Source organism: Ictalurus punctatus, chromosome 2 (assembly GCF_001660625.3).
Source record: "Ictalurus punctatus breed USDA103 chromosome 2, Coco_2.0, whole genome shotgun sequence".
Taxonomy (NCBI): Eukaryota; Metazoa; Chordata; class Actinopteri; order Siluriformes; family Ictaluridae; genus Ictalurus; species Ictalurus punctatus.
This window is the reverse complement of record NC_030417.2, coordinates 9,280,037-9,296,793: the sequence shown is the minus strand read 5'-3', so window position 1 is coordinate 9,296,793 and position 16,757 is coordinate 9,280,037. Positions and strand designations below refer to the sequence as shown.

The 16,757-nt window shown below is 38.3% G+C and overlaps 1 protein-coding gene across 8 annotated transcripts in view; it reads right to left on the bottom strand.

Moving 5' to 3' along the window:
- Window positions 1–1,628: 1,628 nt before the first annotated feature.
- Window positions 1,629–16,757, bottom strand: part of LOC108255837 (caskin-2) — a 101,732-nt gene continuing 86,603 nt past the window's right edge. For 3 of the 8 annotated variants that reach the window (XM_017452128.3, XM_017452122.3, XM_047159552.2), the window contains 12 exons: window positions 16,489–16,606; window positions 12,942–13,115; window positions 12,634–12,711; window positions 9,514–9,641; window positions 8,618–8,684; window positions 8,399–8,493; window positions 8,173–8,286; window positions 7,923–8,024; window positions 7,169–7,307; window positions 5,303–6,880; window positions 3,835–4,084; window positions 1,629–2,616 (listed from right to left, as the gene is read on the bottom strand). In XM_017452128.3, the coding sequence (XP_017307617.1) occupies window positions 2,520–2,616; window positions 3,835–4,084; window positions 5,303–6,880; window positions 7,169–7,307; window positions 7,923–8,024; window positions 8,173–8,286; window positions 8,399–8,493; window positions 8,618–8,684; window positions 9,514–9,641; window positions 12,634–12,711; window positions 12,942–13,115; window positions 16,489–16,606 (2,940 nt within the window). In that variant the 3' untranslated portion in view covers window positions 1,629–2,519. The remainder of the gene's footprint in view (window positions 2,617–3,834; window positions 4,085–5,302; window positions 6,881–7,168; window positions 7,308–7,922; window positions 8,025–8,172; window positions 8,287–8,398; window positions 8,494–8,617; window positions 8,685–9,513; window positions 9,642–12,633; window positions 12,712–12,941; window positions 13,116–16,488; window positions 16,607–16,757) is intronic. The other 5 variants (XM_017452153.3, XM_017452146.3, XM_017452137.3 and 2 more) reach the window with 5 other exon arrangements.

Sequence of the window (16,757 nt, the reverse complement as noted above, 5' to 3'; positions counted from 1 at the left end):
GGGACACAAAGAATTTGACATTGATGTTGGATAAAGAATGTGGTAATTAAAATAACATACTGACTGATGGCATCAAACAAAATGAACATTCTTTCAACTGGCATTTAATGTTATCCATCACAACACTGAAAATTGTCTCCCCATTTGAAGAGGTGTCAGGTTTTGCATTCACTTCATGTAAATACCTAGGTATAACAAGTCATTTTCTCTATGAAGCTGAAAGCCATAGCCATAGTCTCCTCTTTCCAGTATGCAGAGTTTTGGGCAGAGACTTTCTTAGGAGGCCAAGCATTTTCACCCTCTGAACAACCTGTTAATGTTCGTGTCAATGAATGACTTCGTATGAAATGCCAAAGACTGGAAAAGTATCACTGCGCACAAGCCACAAAAAGTTGCTAGTGATGTTAGTGTGTTCGTATTTATGTGCAAAAGCAAGAGGGTAAGTGTAGCGATGACAAAGTTACTTTCATAAATAGAATGTTGTTAGACCATTGTAGCTGGGTAAATATTTGAATTAATGTCTATTTATTAATTGTATTAAATTATTATAAATTATTATTATTTAATAATTATATTAAACAGGGCACCAGTCCAATGGACAATGAGATGACATTAAATTAGTTGAATCTGCTGGTAGTTGTAGAACTCATTTGCAACAAGAGAGAAACATATGCAAAAATACAAAGTTTATAATAATAATAATAATAATAATAATAATAATAATGGATACATTCATATAATACTTAATATGTGGCAGTTGAAAATATATACCAATGCAGTGAAAGAAATTGATAAACAACTGCAGAATGGGTAGAACTGAACTTAATACCAGACATACAGTGAGTGTAGACAACTGTTTAGTTGTTACATAAAATGGCCAGAAGAGTGGATCTACTTAACATACAAATTCTAGCTAAAGTATCATGCCAACATCTAAGAAGATACGTAGAGAAACTTTATAGTTATGTTTTGATGGTGTCTCTTTGGTGGTCATCACTGAAGTTCTCCTGTGTCTTTCAACAGTGGAGACTTTGCTGAAACTGATGCAGGATCAGAGTCTAAAACATGTCTAAAGCAAGAGTCTAAAACATGACTCTGACATTGATGAGCAGAAAAAATGGATGGAAATTTAATGCCCAACTCACAGATATTTATGATTTTCTGAACTTAGGTGTGACGCAGTCAGGGTTCCTGCCTCGCCTCATACATTGGTTGCTGATTGTCCTGGAGTGGGAAACTGGAGTAGAGAGGCCTGGGCTTCAAAGAGCATTTATGACAATTGCAGGTAGACAGAAAGTGGAGATTATACAAACAAGCAGTGTTTGTCCAATCATTTTGTTGATCATTCTTAACAAGAAATGTAGGACAAGAAATGTAATACCTTAGGGGTTATATCCCTGGCAAAGTTCCTACACCACACAAATTAGTCTGATGATAATGGCACTCCATACCTTTCAATCCAACGTTGGACCAATTACTATGTAGTTTTAACAATATAAACTTATTAGTTTAGGAAGGACAAGTCATATGAACATTTGAAGAAAAAAAATAAACACAAATGTTTTGGCAGAACATACAGTTCCTCAATGAGATATATTGTTTGTGTACAAAACACATATCTGACTTCTTTAAATAAATTTTATTTTTTTTTAATTTTTTACTAATATGCATTTTTATTTTTCAAAAATAGTGAATGTAAATAATATAGCAATCATTCATAATACATCTGCTTCCCCTATAATTCCACACTGGCAAAACTTTGTGTTGCCAAAGATGATGTGTTCCCTTTACAATAATAACTACTGAAAACTTTTGTTGTTACTACACACAACATAACTGTAATCCATGTTATGCTGTAAATTTTACTGACACTAAAAGGCAAGTACATTTTAAAATGGCAACCAAATTCGATATAAAACTAGTCATAAATGAAATGCTCAGGAAAATACACGTTTTAAATATACACATACAAGTTGAAAAAAGTCTTGGTGCAAGAATAAAGTAATTCTGGTTTACTGTCCGAGGTCATCTGGGTCCACTTGCCATATTAAATTGTACTCATGTTTTATTGGTTTATATTTAAAGATCCAACCAAAGTAAATAGACAAAACATTTTTTAAAAAAAAAGAAAATAAATTACATAAATGTTATTAGGTTCATAACTGGAATAACTGTAAATTTTACTTCCTGTTAAAGCATAGGCTAAACAGCAGCAGCCTATGGTGGACACTAGTGTTTTAGTGTATAAAGCATAAATAGTAATTAATGGAGTTAATGGAAATGGTTAATGGTCAAACATGAGTTCAGAGACCTTGTAGAAAATGTTGTGTCCCTTTTCATTTTTGCATTGTAAACCCACAAGCAGCAAAGTCCTATTTCATGGTAAAGAAAAGCAAATTAATAGCCAATGGTTTGAATTGTTCTGTAAGCAGGCCCACTTTGCGTTCTTTTTTCTTTCTGTCTCCTACATCACATCCAAACATCACTTTGAGCTACAGTATGACGTTTGAGAAGGGAGTTCAGTCAAGCATAGCGTCCAGCTGGTATGCCAGATCATCGAACATGTTCCCAATGTCATCAAGAATATTCCCTGCAGACTTCACGGTGTTGCATCCTCTGTGTTAGTTAACATACAACAAAGACATGCTCAGTAAACTCAATTTCATTTCTGACAGATACATTTCAGCATGTATACCTTAGCATCTTGCACTGACTCAGTAAGTCAAGTTGATGTATAATGTACACTCAGGTCCATAAATATTTGGACAGTGACAAAGTCATTGCTATATTAGCTGTCTACCACAGTATATTGGAGTTTAAATTAAATAATGAACGTGAGCTGTATAAATATGTAAATCCAAATGGGGTGAATGTTCACCCCCCCCCATAAGAGACCAGATGTAATTGGCTATTCAATGCCAATGTTTGTATTAAGCAGATAAATGGAGTTGCTTTCAAGTATGGTGTTAGCATTTGGAATCTGTAGCTGTTATTAAGTCCAAAGCGCTGGCATTGCCAGTGAAACAAGCCATCATTAGGCTGAAAAATCTGAAGAAATCAATCAGAGAGATGGCAAAAACATTAAGTCTGACCAAATCAACTACTTACTGCATTCTTTTAAAAAAAAAGGAACACACTGATGAGCTAAGGAACACCAAAAGGCCTGGAAGACCACAGAAAACTGTGGTGGATGCCAGAAGAATTCTTTCCTGGTGAAGAAAAACGCCTATGCAACAGTTGACCAGAACAAGAACACCCTCCAGGAGGTAGGCGTAGCTGTGCCAAAGTCATCAATCAATAGAATACTTCACTAAAGTAAATACAGAAGATTTGCTACAATATATAAACCATTGGTAAGCCTCAAACACAGGAACACCTGATTCAATTTAGCTAAAAAAAAAATTTAAAGCCCATAAAGTTCTGGAATCCTATGGACAGATGAGACAAAGATCAACATATATCAGAATAATATGAAGAGAAGGGAAGGAACTGCTCATGATCTAAAGCATACCACTTCATGTAATGGCATGTATGGCTGCCAATACTGGTTCCCTTGTATTTATGATGTGAGTGCTGACAAAGGCAGCTAGATGAATTCTAAAGTGTATAGGGAAACGAATGGATAATGACCCAAATCATACTGTAAAAGCTACCCAACATCTTTTTTAAGGCAAAGAAGTGATATATTTTGCAATGGCCAAGTAAATCATGTGACCTGAATCCAATAACTGTCAATGTCCATATATTTTTGGACCTGTACTGTATGACTCTGTTTGCATACTGCCTTTTTACACGTGTGTATTTTTGTGTTCCCTCTGCTGTACATGAGCTCACCCATCGTTCATGTCCTCCAAAGTAAGTTTTTTCTCCACAGCCTTCAGTGCCTTCTCCAGAGAGGAGCTGGTCTGATCCAGTCTCTGCTGCACCAGCATGGACTCTGGACCAGCCTCCACACATGCCTGAAACGTTCCTGATGTCACCATCTGAACTGGAGGTACAGCTACTGGGGAACATGGCATTGAAGATGTGGGTGCTGCAAAAGCCACATTCTGCACCACACTCAGCATAACACCTTGTTGTCCAGCTTAGATAAAGATAAACAACAAAACTGTAAATTACAAACATTCTAAACCATAAGCTATTCACTTACATAGATTTCATGTCTTTGATGAATGTGGGTATGATCAAATGATCACAAATGACATACCACAAAGTGAAAGCATGGAATTACCTTTCGGCAAAATTACTTAATTTTTTTTTTTTATCATAATAAATATATGGTATCAGTGCTGGAGTGATTTTTTACCATTAAACCCATTAAACAGCCACATGTATGGTGATCTACACTGAGTTACTTAGCTACTCACCTACTTTTAAACACATATATTCTGATTACATTGTCAAACAAGGCATGAACAAAATGAGTGACTTTGAATGTGAATGATCTTGGGCTTTTCATGCAAAACTGCTTTAAGGTTTTACAGACTTTGGTGCCAAAATCAAGAAAACTATCAGCTGCTGTTTTTTATGTGGACAAAACAATTTGTGGATCACTGGGATCACAGGAGAATTGTGAGAAATTGTGAGAAACAATGGGAAATGGCAAGAATGATCAAAATTTGCTGTTCATTTTTCTTTTTCAATATTTAAAAGAAACACATTCACCATCATATAAGATCAATGCACAGGTAAAATCATGCTGTTCTGAGGGCCAAAATAAGTGCAAAATACTAAACAAAATTGGCTGGATTTAATATGAGACCCCATGTATTTCATTTAATGTATATACACTATATTGCCAAAAGTTTATGGACACCTGACCATCACACCCATATGTGGGCCTTTCCTAAACTGTTGCCACAAAGATGGAAGCACACAATTGTCTAGAATGTCTGTTTATGCTATAGCATTACAACTTTTCTTCACTGGATCTTAGGGGCACAAATATGTGTTGAAAATGCCCCTGTGCACATAGCAAGGTCCATGAAAACAGGATTTGCCAAAGCCGGTGTTGAAGAACTCAAGTGGTCTGAACGAAGCCCTGACTTCAGCCCAACTGAACACCTTTGAGTGACTACACCCCAGGCCTCCTCACCTGACATCAGTGTCAGACCTCACCAATGCTCTTGCGGCTGAATGGGCAAATCCCCAGAGCCATGTTCCAAAATCTAGTCAAAAATCTTCCCAGAAGAGTGGAAGTTATTATAAGAGCACCCTTTGCTATATCTGGAAAGGGATGTTCAAAAAAGCACATAAGGGTGTGATGGTCAGGTGTCCACAAACTTTTGGCCATATAGTGTACCTGTGACTGCAGGAGCATGCTGATTGAGATTACTAGTGTGATGTGCAGGTTTTGGTGGACTGGCTGGTTCCGGGGAGAGAGGTGTCTTCAGAGCCTGCACAATTAGAGGTTGCACATATGGTGGTGTAATTGATATCTCACTGATGCACAGGTTAACTGCACTTAGACACTGTTGCCCACTCTCTCCTCTGCTAGTGGGCATGGCAAGTGGCTGGTCCTTCTCCTTCAGCTTATGGCGCCTCTTTACTGTGTCTGATTCCTTCAATTTAAACTCTGGCAGCTCTGGCACCTTAGCTGACGTCTCTTTCTCTGGAGCCTCAGTGGTGCTGTCAACTTTGCTTGCTTTGGGCCGTTGCTTGATGGTGAGGTTGCCCTCTTCAGCAAAGGGGATACACTCCCCAGAACTATTTTGAGGTGAGGAAGAACTGTCCAGGCCTTTGTCCTTAGCACCTTCATCCTCCTCAGAATCTGACTTAACAACTCGGTCATCTCTTTTAGCCTGTGGATGCATGCTAGTTTCGCTCTGGCTCAAAACCCTTCTCCTGGAAATCTCAGAGGACCCAGAAAGGGCAGTTTTGCCTTCACGGCAGAGGTTAGCCTTGGGGCCCATTATGGTTGTTTCTGGAGTAGCTGCAATGCTCTTGACACTTTCAGGGTTGTCAGTCTCCACTTGACCTATAGGTGGGGCTGGAGACTTTGCAGTCTCAGTGCTGCTGCTACTACTACTGCTGACAGAGCTGAGGCGCTTGGGTGGAGGAGGGGGAGGGCCTTTGCGCCGGGTCCTGACTGCAAATGAGTGGCTACGATTAACTGACTGCTCTGGCGTAGACTGGGCTCGGATGAGATGCCCACGTTTAGGTCTGCGGCTCAGTGTGGCATAAGAAGGCAGTGCAGTGGTGGAAGGCATTGCCAGCTGTTCATCATCCTCTTCCTCAGCCTCACCGTCAGACAATGCATGGCGTGTCAGATTCTGTGTGTGCTTTTTAGGCACTCTGGGCAAACTGTGGTCCAGGGTGGCTGTGCCACTGTTAGCATTCAAGTAGCTGAAGGCTTTCTGTGCCAAAGAACTACCTGGTTTGGGCTTGACATCCATCATAATGCACGATGGACAGGAACCAGTGGGCCCCTTTTGCTGATGGTCCTGACCTTCTGGAATGTTTCTTTGTTTTGAAGGGCTGTTGAGCTGACTATCTTGAGACTGGCTGTGACAAGGGGTAGCTGATGAGAAGGAGCAAGACATTATGGGGTTCTCCTGTGACCAGCCTGAACCACCCGAACGAGCATCAATACTCTCCTGGCTCACTGAAAGAGCCACAGCACTCTTGATAGCCAGGCCCTCCTGAAGGTCATCATGCTGTGTTGACATGGCACTCTGGAGTTCAGCACTCAGCTCACTAGCCTGGAAGGTGAGCATTTTGTGTGTGTAGGGCTTGGTAGGGTCACCTCCATCAATGGGCAGCAGGTCCAGTGCAGACAGATGCTTGCAGCGCAGAGTGCCCTGACCTGACTCGGCCTGGAGGAGAGCCTTATGGAGATCAGAAAGCTTCTTTACTGCCAGCATGATTTTCTTCTGATGCCCTGACAATGGTTAAAAGGCACACAATCATCAGAGGGGTTTCTCATTGTATAACTAAAACAGTAATATATACAAACACATGAGTGATAATTCAGAAAGCATGAACTCAAGCCACACTCAAGCATGAACTCTAGTCACCACTTTTGCCCTTTTCAAAATCACATTAGCTTACCAGCTAATGTGACCAGTATGGTATTAAAGCAGTGATAACTTTCCTAATAATGCAGTGAAAGTCAAAACTGGACAAATGGAGCCAGGGTATTGCACAGGCAGAAATATAATGTACTCACCTAGCTTAGTGATCCCAATCTCCTGTAAGTCCTCCCATGTGAGGTCTCGTACAATGTTGATGGAGTCATAGCCATTCTCTAGCAGCTTCGTATGGTATTGAGGCAGGCCTATAGCACTGAGCCATTCACCAAGATCCACCTATAAGAAAGAGAAGGGGGGAAATACACATGAACATAGATGTGCATACATACATAAATGTGTGGCAGTCTGGGAACACATTTTTTTTTTTACTATATGTAGCTCGGCAGCATAACTATACTGATGTTACAGCATTTTAAAATCTGGCTACCCCTAAATGTGTGAAAATTCCTTTCCAAATCCACTGTGGCACAGTCACACGACAGAAAGTTGATTTTGACAGTTGGTATTTGATTACAAACTGAATTGATTAGGCTTATGTCATTATTTAATGACAGCATGACACATTTAGTTGTAATTGGCAATACCTGAACCATCTTTCACAGACAAGAAATGCAAGGCAGTGCATTAAGTGCTGAATTTGTTAAGCTGGCTCATCTTTTTTTTTGGCTGTTCACTAGAATTCAGCCAGTCACATCCAATGGGTCTTCCCAGACCACCACCACCATCTTTCCATCCATCCATCCACCACCTTACACACAGCCTGCTGTACCACATATTAGATTTTAATAGGCAAAATAATTAGCATGGATGACATACATTTTCAGCAACAGGAACAAACAGAGACGTGGAACACTGACAAAGCACTGGCAAGCAGGTTTTTACATGACTCACTGGTGTATATTCAGGTAGCCACTCTGGAATACTTAGGTTTCCAATCTCCATTGAGATTTTCTTCCGGTGACCTGGCTTTGTAACACCAATAGCAGTGAGATCCTGATAAAGAGGAAAATTAATAACTACATGAATGAGGCATCTGAATAAGAGAAACAGAACCATACTGAGAATAAACACGTATTCTATAGTGATTTGAAAAGTAGTGCTAGGAACCATAAATGAATTTTATAACTGGTGAGAATACTACCTCAGGAGTCATTCGGCTGATAGTGGGGACATCATAGCCTGCGTTGATGAAGTTACAAGTGTACTGCTCCAGCTGAAACTCAGACAGCCACTGGTAGATTGCTTCAGCATCCTGCTAATATAAACAATTTTTTCAAAATAAGATCAGTGACGATTGACAGGCAAAGGTTCTTTACACATTTATAAAAGCTTTTAGGTTATGTATCATTGTGTTGAGTTGTTCTTACCCTGCCCTCAAGCAGCTGCTGTGGTCGCACAAACTGCTGAAAGAAACTCTGCTCTGATGTTTTCGGCACAGCAAGCACTGTCCTCTGATGAATGCCTAGAGAATAATACACACACATTTGACTACTTCAATAAAATGTAGTGATCCATTTTTTCCCATTTATTTTTTAACATTAAGGAGTGAATAATTAATTTATCTTGAATTATATCTTTTTTTGTACCTGCACTGTGGTCTGGCTGTTTGAGATGGTCCAGTTGTGCTGAATCACCAACAAGGGGAACAGGTGGCTAAATTCACAAAAGGTTAACAGAGGTCAAGACTTTTAATACCAGTATTCTATGATAATGTACACAGATAATGTATGATGTCCTGGGGAAAGCCTGCTGAATGACACCGAGTTTAGGTTGTTTGTTTTTTAAAATCAAAATTGGGTTATTTTGGTTATGTAGGCGGAATAGGTCTGTTTATACAGGGAAACTAAAAATACAAGGTATCTACAATATAGCAATATAGGTGCTTCACATTAAAATCAATTAATCAGTCTCAAAATAATCAGTCTCATAGAATATGCCCTTTTAAGTTTAGAATTTTGATTAGAAACCTTTAGGTTAATATTATTGCAAATGTATTATATTATTATATAAATTATTACAAATACATTATAAACATAAATTTCCAACTGGGAAAAGTTCAGAACAAATAATCTAATGGATTAGTTTAGTGATTTCATGCACACAATGTTAAACAGACTGATGAGCTCTGTTTCTTTTTAAAATGTTCTGCTGTAGGCATCTCATAAACTGCACCTCCCAGTAATATTTCAGAATATATAAGCAGTTTTCATAGTTGAGTGATATTTCTAATATTAATTTGTAAAACAAATGAATAATACAAGTTTCTGTCACAACCCCATTTGTAAATCAAGCAATCCCACATGGGGTCATGACCCCTAGCTTGGGAACCCCTGACCTAAGGGCTAATATATACTTCTATAAAGATACATGTAAATGTATCTGTGTCAGAGATGGGGGTATAAGTATAGCATGCTGAGAAGCCAAGGTACACAGCTCTAAAATCTCAGCTCCAACATCTTAACACCTTAGAGATAATGCTTACTTTGCTGGCCTCAGCATTGGTGCTGTGCTGGCCATTTGAGGTGGTGGTGTTTTCTGTGCTTTGTCCACTACCGGCACTACGTGTGCTTCCAACACTGCCAGTGCTACCCACACTGTTCCTGTCTCCTGCTGGTGATTATAACCCAGAGAGTGAAAGATAAAAAAAGCAGAAATAGCATTAAAAAAAACACAAAAGAAACATGAAAAATATACAGTTAACATTGTTGTAATAACTCAGTAGGTCACAACCAAATGGCAAAGTCAAATCCATTCACAAGCTTCAATCATTACTATTACTCAAACACTTATAGGGCCTCATTTATCAATCTTTTACAAAAGTTGAGCGTAAATGTTTGCATAAACCAAACCGAACAAAAATCTTCTGATGGATTTACAAAAGTTTCGGAAACACTGATTTTCTTTGTACTCACGTACTCATATTGTTCACTGAAAGTGCAAACTCATTCCCAACACAACTTATTTGCATGTAGTTGTGTCCACAAAACTCTAGAAAAGTTCAAGTGCACAGACAACTGCTATCACAAAATGAACGATCAGGATAAAGGCTGAAAGGCTGAAGTGGGCATTACAGAAGAATATTTGTTTTGACTTACTTCTATGCCAAAAAAAATATATTTAACAATAGATAATAGTATCAATAATAAGCGAACGCTTATTATATATTCTGTCAGGTGAGGCATTAAATATTCTGTCAGATGAAGCATTTGTTTATGGTTATGTGCAGACAAACCAGTTCATCCTCTGTTTATATCTGTGAGATTTCTTTTGTTATATTTGAATGATTCATTTATTTATATAATTTATTTTATAATTATATAATATAATGCATTTGTCTTAATGGTCTTTGTTGGTTAATTTCTTTAATTAAATCCAAGAATATAAAATTACTGGTTTTCACAAAATATTCTTGATGGTATTCTTAGTCTGGTGCATAAATCTGTTCTTGTCCAGATTGATAAATGAGGCCAACTGTTAATATTAAACAAACAGTCTGACACATGCATTCACGCATGTGACACATGCATTTTCTGCTTTAATTAACAGCACCAATTTAATAACAGACAACACTTTCCTTAGGCCATATGGATAATTAAAAAAAAAAAAAAAAAAACCACCATGCATACTTTAAGCATTAATATAAGTAAAGCACAGTTTACTGCTACAGACAGCATTAGCAGTAGCATCACACTGTTCATATCACATAAACCTCTGAAAGTTTGTTTGAAATTTTCTTGCTTTTAATAACTTCCTTTACAAATTAATTCCAAATTCAAACTTCAGAAGAAACTACAAACTTGCAGACAGTTGTGTGCTTGGGCTGTTCTTGGGAGTCTGCCAAAAACAGAAGTGTGCCTCAGTAATGCACCATTTTGACCTTCAACTTAAGTAATTTTCTTGCCAATATTAGCTTGATTGAGTGCCAAAATTATCCTGTGACACTGTCTGAAATCTCAAAATGATTAGGGCAAGATTTGGCACATGGAATGAATTTTTCGAGCAATAATAAATACATACATATTACATAAATTAATCAAATTATTGCCATGCAATGAAAAAATTGTCTCTTGATTGAAGACCAAATTGAAGACCAATTTCTATATAGATTAAATGACAAACAATTACTTAGTGTTGTAAACACTGCAGTTAAGTGCTTAGTCAGCTTATCGCTTAAAACATGGACATTCTTTAAATCAGAGTACATTGAATTTAGATGTGTTTAATTTAGATGGTCAAACAGGTGATGACAGGGGTGGGTGGAGTCGTCCTTGCAGATGCTGCTTACTTTCCTGAGACAGAAAGAGTTGTAAATGTCCTCCAGGGATGGTAGTTGTGCTCCAATGATTTTCTGGGCACTTAAGTTTTGGATGCCTAAAGTTTTGGATGCCCTTTTCTGGGCACTGGATTGGATGCCTTATTTGACAGGTGTCTGTGTTCTTGAAGTGGTCCTAAATTTGTTGTTTATAGGTGGCTTTGCCATTCTTTATGCCTATTGTCAGGTTGGACCTAGTGATACTGTACGTTCCAGTATTACCAGATCTAAAGGCTTTGTTAGGTGTTTTATGCAGATTTTGAACCTGCTTGTTCATCTGTGGTTTCTGGTTGGGAAACATCTTGACGTGTTTGTCCACAGTGACGTTGTCAATACAGCTGTATTTGTTGAAGAGACTATGGATGTTTATTCTTTCAAGTCCACAGGTGTCATCAGCTGCCTGAAGTGTGACTACATCCCAATTTGTGCATTCAAAGTAGTCTAGGAGTTGGAAGATTGATTCCTGCAGCCATACTTTGACTGTTTTTATGGCTGGTTTGGTTTGTTGATGGGTCTGTATGGTGATGTTAGAAACAAGGAGAGATGACCTGACTGCACCAGTTGTATGCAGGTAAAAGCCTTGTATGCATCCTTAATGTTGGTGTAAACATGATCCAGTGTGTTTGTGCCTCTCGTAGGACAGTGTACATGCTGGTGGAATTTCAATAACACTGTTTTTAAATTTGGGTGTTCTATTGTTTGCTAATGGCTAAGTGCATTTGTGCTAACAATAATGACAACAGATATCTCTCAGTTAGCCACACATTTGTAAGAAAAACACTTGGCAGAGATGGTTTGTAGGGTGCACGCCATAGCCTGGCCTGTATTCCAGTGCGTCATCCTACTTATTGTCCGCCGTTGATGCTGTTCTGCAAATTCAGTCCAAAATGTTGCATGAATGTTCGAAGTTCACTTACTGTATGAACACAGAATAACATATGGTGGAGTGAAGTTACACCTTGGCAAACATAGGTGTGTGCTGTCCATCAACACATTATTCTCATTGAAATTTATGGCAGTGGTATGTTTTTTGATAGGTATCAAAACCCTCATGAAACGTGGCCTTTTGGCAATGGTGACACAGGACCAGTGGGGCTAAAGCACACAAACAGGAAGTCACCACAAACATGAAATGTAAGGATTACCCCTACAGTGGATGCAACCATAGAAGTTAGATGGTTTGCTCTTTGGCAGCGTTGTCCTCCATTCCAACTGAACTAGTCTAACCTAGTGCAACCATTCAGCAGGCAATCGAGTGTAGTCAGCCATTGAGTTTTCATGCATTCTTACCTGCACAGGAATTCCTCAGAACCCAGATGTCCTCAAGAAAAGGCAGAGTGAGCTGGGAGCAGCTGCTGGGGGGGCCACCTAGCACACATAAATAGTGCATGGACAAGCAACCTTGCTGGCTCTGGGTGGGTGGGGGGTAGAAGAGTGGTGGGGGTGATGAGGTTAACTCAGTCCAAGAGTGCTACAGCACCATGGATGGTCCTTCACAGACTATGCCGGCTAGGAATATTTAATACTGAGTTCTGGCCATGTTCCGTATCCCTATCGAATAACATCTGTGTTTGTGGTGTGAAGGTGTGTGTGTGTACCTCGATTGGTGCTCAGGCAGTTTGCATGGGTTGGTGCCAGAAGGGAATTAGGGATGTATGAGTCATCAGTTTTAGGGGTGGCAGAGGTGTTCATGCTCAGACCGGAAGAAAGGGGAGCTCTGCAGAGCTGATGCCTCTGGCATGGCATAGAGCAATGGCGAGATAGTGTGCCCCCTACAGACAGACAGATAGATAGACAGATATACACACACACGAGCATTAGCTTAGTGCAAGACAACGATGGGAGATTAAGGATATTTTAATAAGATGTATGATAACAGGAACAGGCTGAGTGAGAACTAAAAGCTAAATTCCCCCTAATACCAAATGTTCAGTTCAATTCAATTTATACAGGTGCAAAAATAATAATAACAACAACAACAACAACAACAACAATAATAGGAACAATAGGTGTCTATGCACCTGTGGTGCTTGGCCTCTAATTAAAGCCGCAAGCAGCATTTTAGAGCCACACATTCAGATGCACTATAATTGTTGCGTAAGCGATCTCAGCAAAGCAGAGCCATAAATTTAGTGAAAGGGATTCAAACAGTGTTTTGAAACTAGCTTCACTCATAGTTTGAAGTAGCTAAGATACAGTCAAGCTACTCTTTAAAAAAAAAAAAAAGTTGTTAGCTACACTATAAGTTACTAACAAAAACTACATTGACGCTACTTAAATGGGCAATATTTTTTGTATGTCATAATTGTGAATCAGCTTATGAATAACTGTATAATTGTGCAAAAAGAAATTAGTCAGAATTTAAAAATAATGCAGAACAATTAGGAATTTATAACATGCACATTTTCTACTTATCAATCAATAAGCTACTTATATGCCTCCTAAAATTTGTGCTTGAACTCTTGGACGTTGTATTATAATCAAAGTATTGGGTGAAGTATTTAAATCTTTGGTTTACAAAGATTACATTTAAGCAGGTTATCTGCAGTTATCAGCATTTCAAATGTAATACTTTTTAATACCATATTCAAGACATTTCCAAAACACTTTAAGACTGGCAAGTCACTTCAATCATGCTACATCAGCTATAGTGGATTTTGTTCATGCATATACATCCATTTCTGGGTTTAAGTAAACAATAGCAGGGTAAACTTGTATAGAGGTATATGGAAGATCATAGCAAGTATCGTTTTTGCATTACCATTTTTTCCATGAGTGAAAGAAAGAAAAACAATACATAAAAATCTAAATCTTCTTTGCAGTGTTGGTCTGGTGGCATTTTTAAGACCTCTGAAACTTGAATTTAAGATACTTTAATGCTAATAAAGGCCTTATCTTTACATTAAAGAATTTAAGACATTTTAAGGATCCGGACACCTTGTATAAAGGTGTAAGATTTATTATTCATTTATTATTATTACTTTTTTTTAACCACTGATTACTTAATTAACCATCATGGAAATAATAATAAAATAAGTTAAGATAGGAATTTTTTTCTCTTGCTGCTCCTTTAAAGGAGATGAGATATACAATCAAACTGTTGTATTCAGAACATAAAATAAATCCCTCAGCATGCACTGATAAACTGATATTATTATTATATATTTCCAAGTAAATGTAAACATTGTGTTGTGCTGTCTATTAATGACAAAGCAGCAGTAATATTTTCTGTATCAGAGAATAAACTCCAGTGTTAATTTATTATGGTATTATCATTTACTCGCCCCATACATCATGTAACAAACAGTGGTTGGTCGTTTTACATGTACATCAGCTGGTCACTTCTTATCCATTTCAGCTAGAATGAGGCTCTTATTTCCTGTGAAGCAAGCGGGCACCACGGATATGCAATGAAGAACTCGGTTATAATTGTTCAAAATACTGTAGGTAATGATTGGTCATGTTACATGGCCACTACTGCCGTGAACTATGGTCTCTTGTTATTTTGACCTTTGGTCATGATTGCTACTTCTCTGACCTATTTTTTTTTCTCAATTTAAAAAAAAGGTATTTATGTTTTTTTTCCTCATCAGTCTGGGCCTTTCCCCCCACTAGTTTAGACAGAGAATGCCTACCAAGATGTGTCAGTTTGCTGAGATGCAGCCTCATGTGCAGTTTGGCAGTTTCAATGTCAGCAATGTCAGATTTTTTGGCACATTAAGTTTTGGAAAAGCAAAGTTTTTTGTATGATTTGCCAAATTATAGCACCCTGGTATATTTTACTTAAACTCCAAACCATTTGGGGTATTCAAAATTCCTTTCATAATTTTTAAATGGCTTACTCTGATGACGTCTGCCAAATTTGGCAATGATTGGACAAAAGTTGTAGGAGGAATAGCGAAAAAACAGCTTTTAACAAAATCTGTCAGAAAATCTAATTACGTGGAATTTGACGTCACAGGTGCATTGAACTTGCATTTAAATTTTGGACACACAGTAAAAAAAATTATGACCATAAATGTACTTCCAAATTAGTCGAAAATCTGACCCCAAAAATAATAAGGTAGAATAACAATAGGATGCCTATGCACCTTCTGTGCTTGGCCCCCTAATAATTGATACTGATACAGAAATATATATACATGCATATATATTACATATACATATATACACTTACATACACACTCACACACCCATTCATACACTACGGACACTTTAGACACGCCAATGAGCCTACCATGCATGTCTTTAGACTGGGCGAGGAAACCCCTGCAGCACAGGGAGAACATGCAAACTCCGCACACACATATGGCCCCGGCGGGAATCAAACCCCAGACCCTGGAGAAAAACTACTAATGTACAAAACTAGGAGTTGGGGGGATTTAGCAAAAGGGATTAATGTCTAACGTGACACTTGAGCTCTGTTTTTCTATGTATTATTTCCATATGTATATTTATGTGATCTCTCTCTCTCTCATCAAGGATGTGTATGTGGTCATGAGCAAAACAAATGCTGAGCATAAGCTGGCATGCAAGCTTATTTGTTAAAAAAAAAAAAAAAAAGTTTGACATTACTGTCTGACAACAGTGCTCCCATACACCCTGAGTCCACTATGTTCTCTGAGCAGCAGGTTATTACATGCTGTTATAGTAAATGGCAAATGTGTAAATGTGTAAAATTTTCAAATCTGAGTAACGGTAAATGTCCTGCATAATTTTCCCACATTTCATAAATACAGCATAATGAGGCAGCTGTTTTATAAAATGTTTTTTCAAAGAATGCTGTGATATTTGTTAGGCATTCCTTACTGGCCATCCTAGCAGAAGTGATATGACAACACTGGTAGTCCTAACTGTAACATTCCATACTCTGTTGCATAAAATTACCCATTTGTTGTGTGTCAGCAGACATTTCAGTCCTCTCTTTAATCTGTTATTAAACTCTGCATGTGTGTACATGTGTATGAAAGACAGAAAGAGAGAGACATACAGACAATACTCTTATGAAAGGACCTCTGCAACATTAGCTTGATTGGAACTCTCCAATCAACATAAGTTCCCATATCCCATATGGTGGTACCAAATCCAGCTGTAACTACACCATGTTTATATTAGTTTGATGGAATGGGACACTGTAGGATGTACCATAGTGACGACTGATGACTTCCACTATGGAGGGTGGGAAGTAGCCCACGCGGTCTATGCCTCTCTGGCTGTCATGGATGTGGCCCTTCCAGCGACCATCCATGTGTTGCTCCAGCACCTGGAAATAACCATGCAAAGGGAGAGAGAAAGCCAGTCAACTTCATTATTAATTTTCATGACAAGCAAACACTTCAATACATCTAATGAAACATGCATACATGTTTCCAAAGAGAGAAACTATTTCTCAAACGAAGTCAGACTAGTCATTC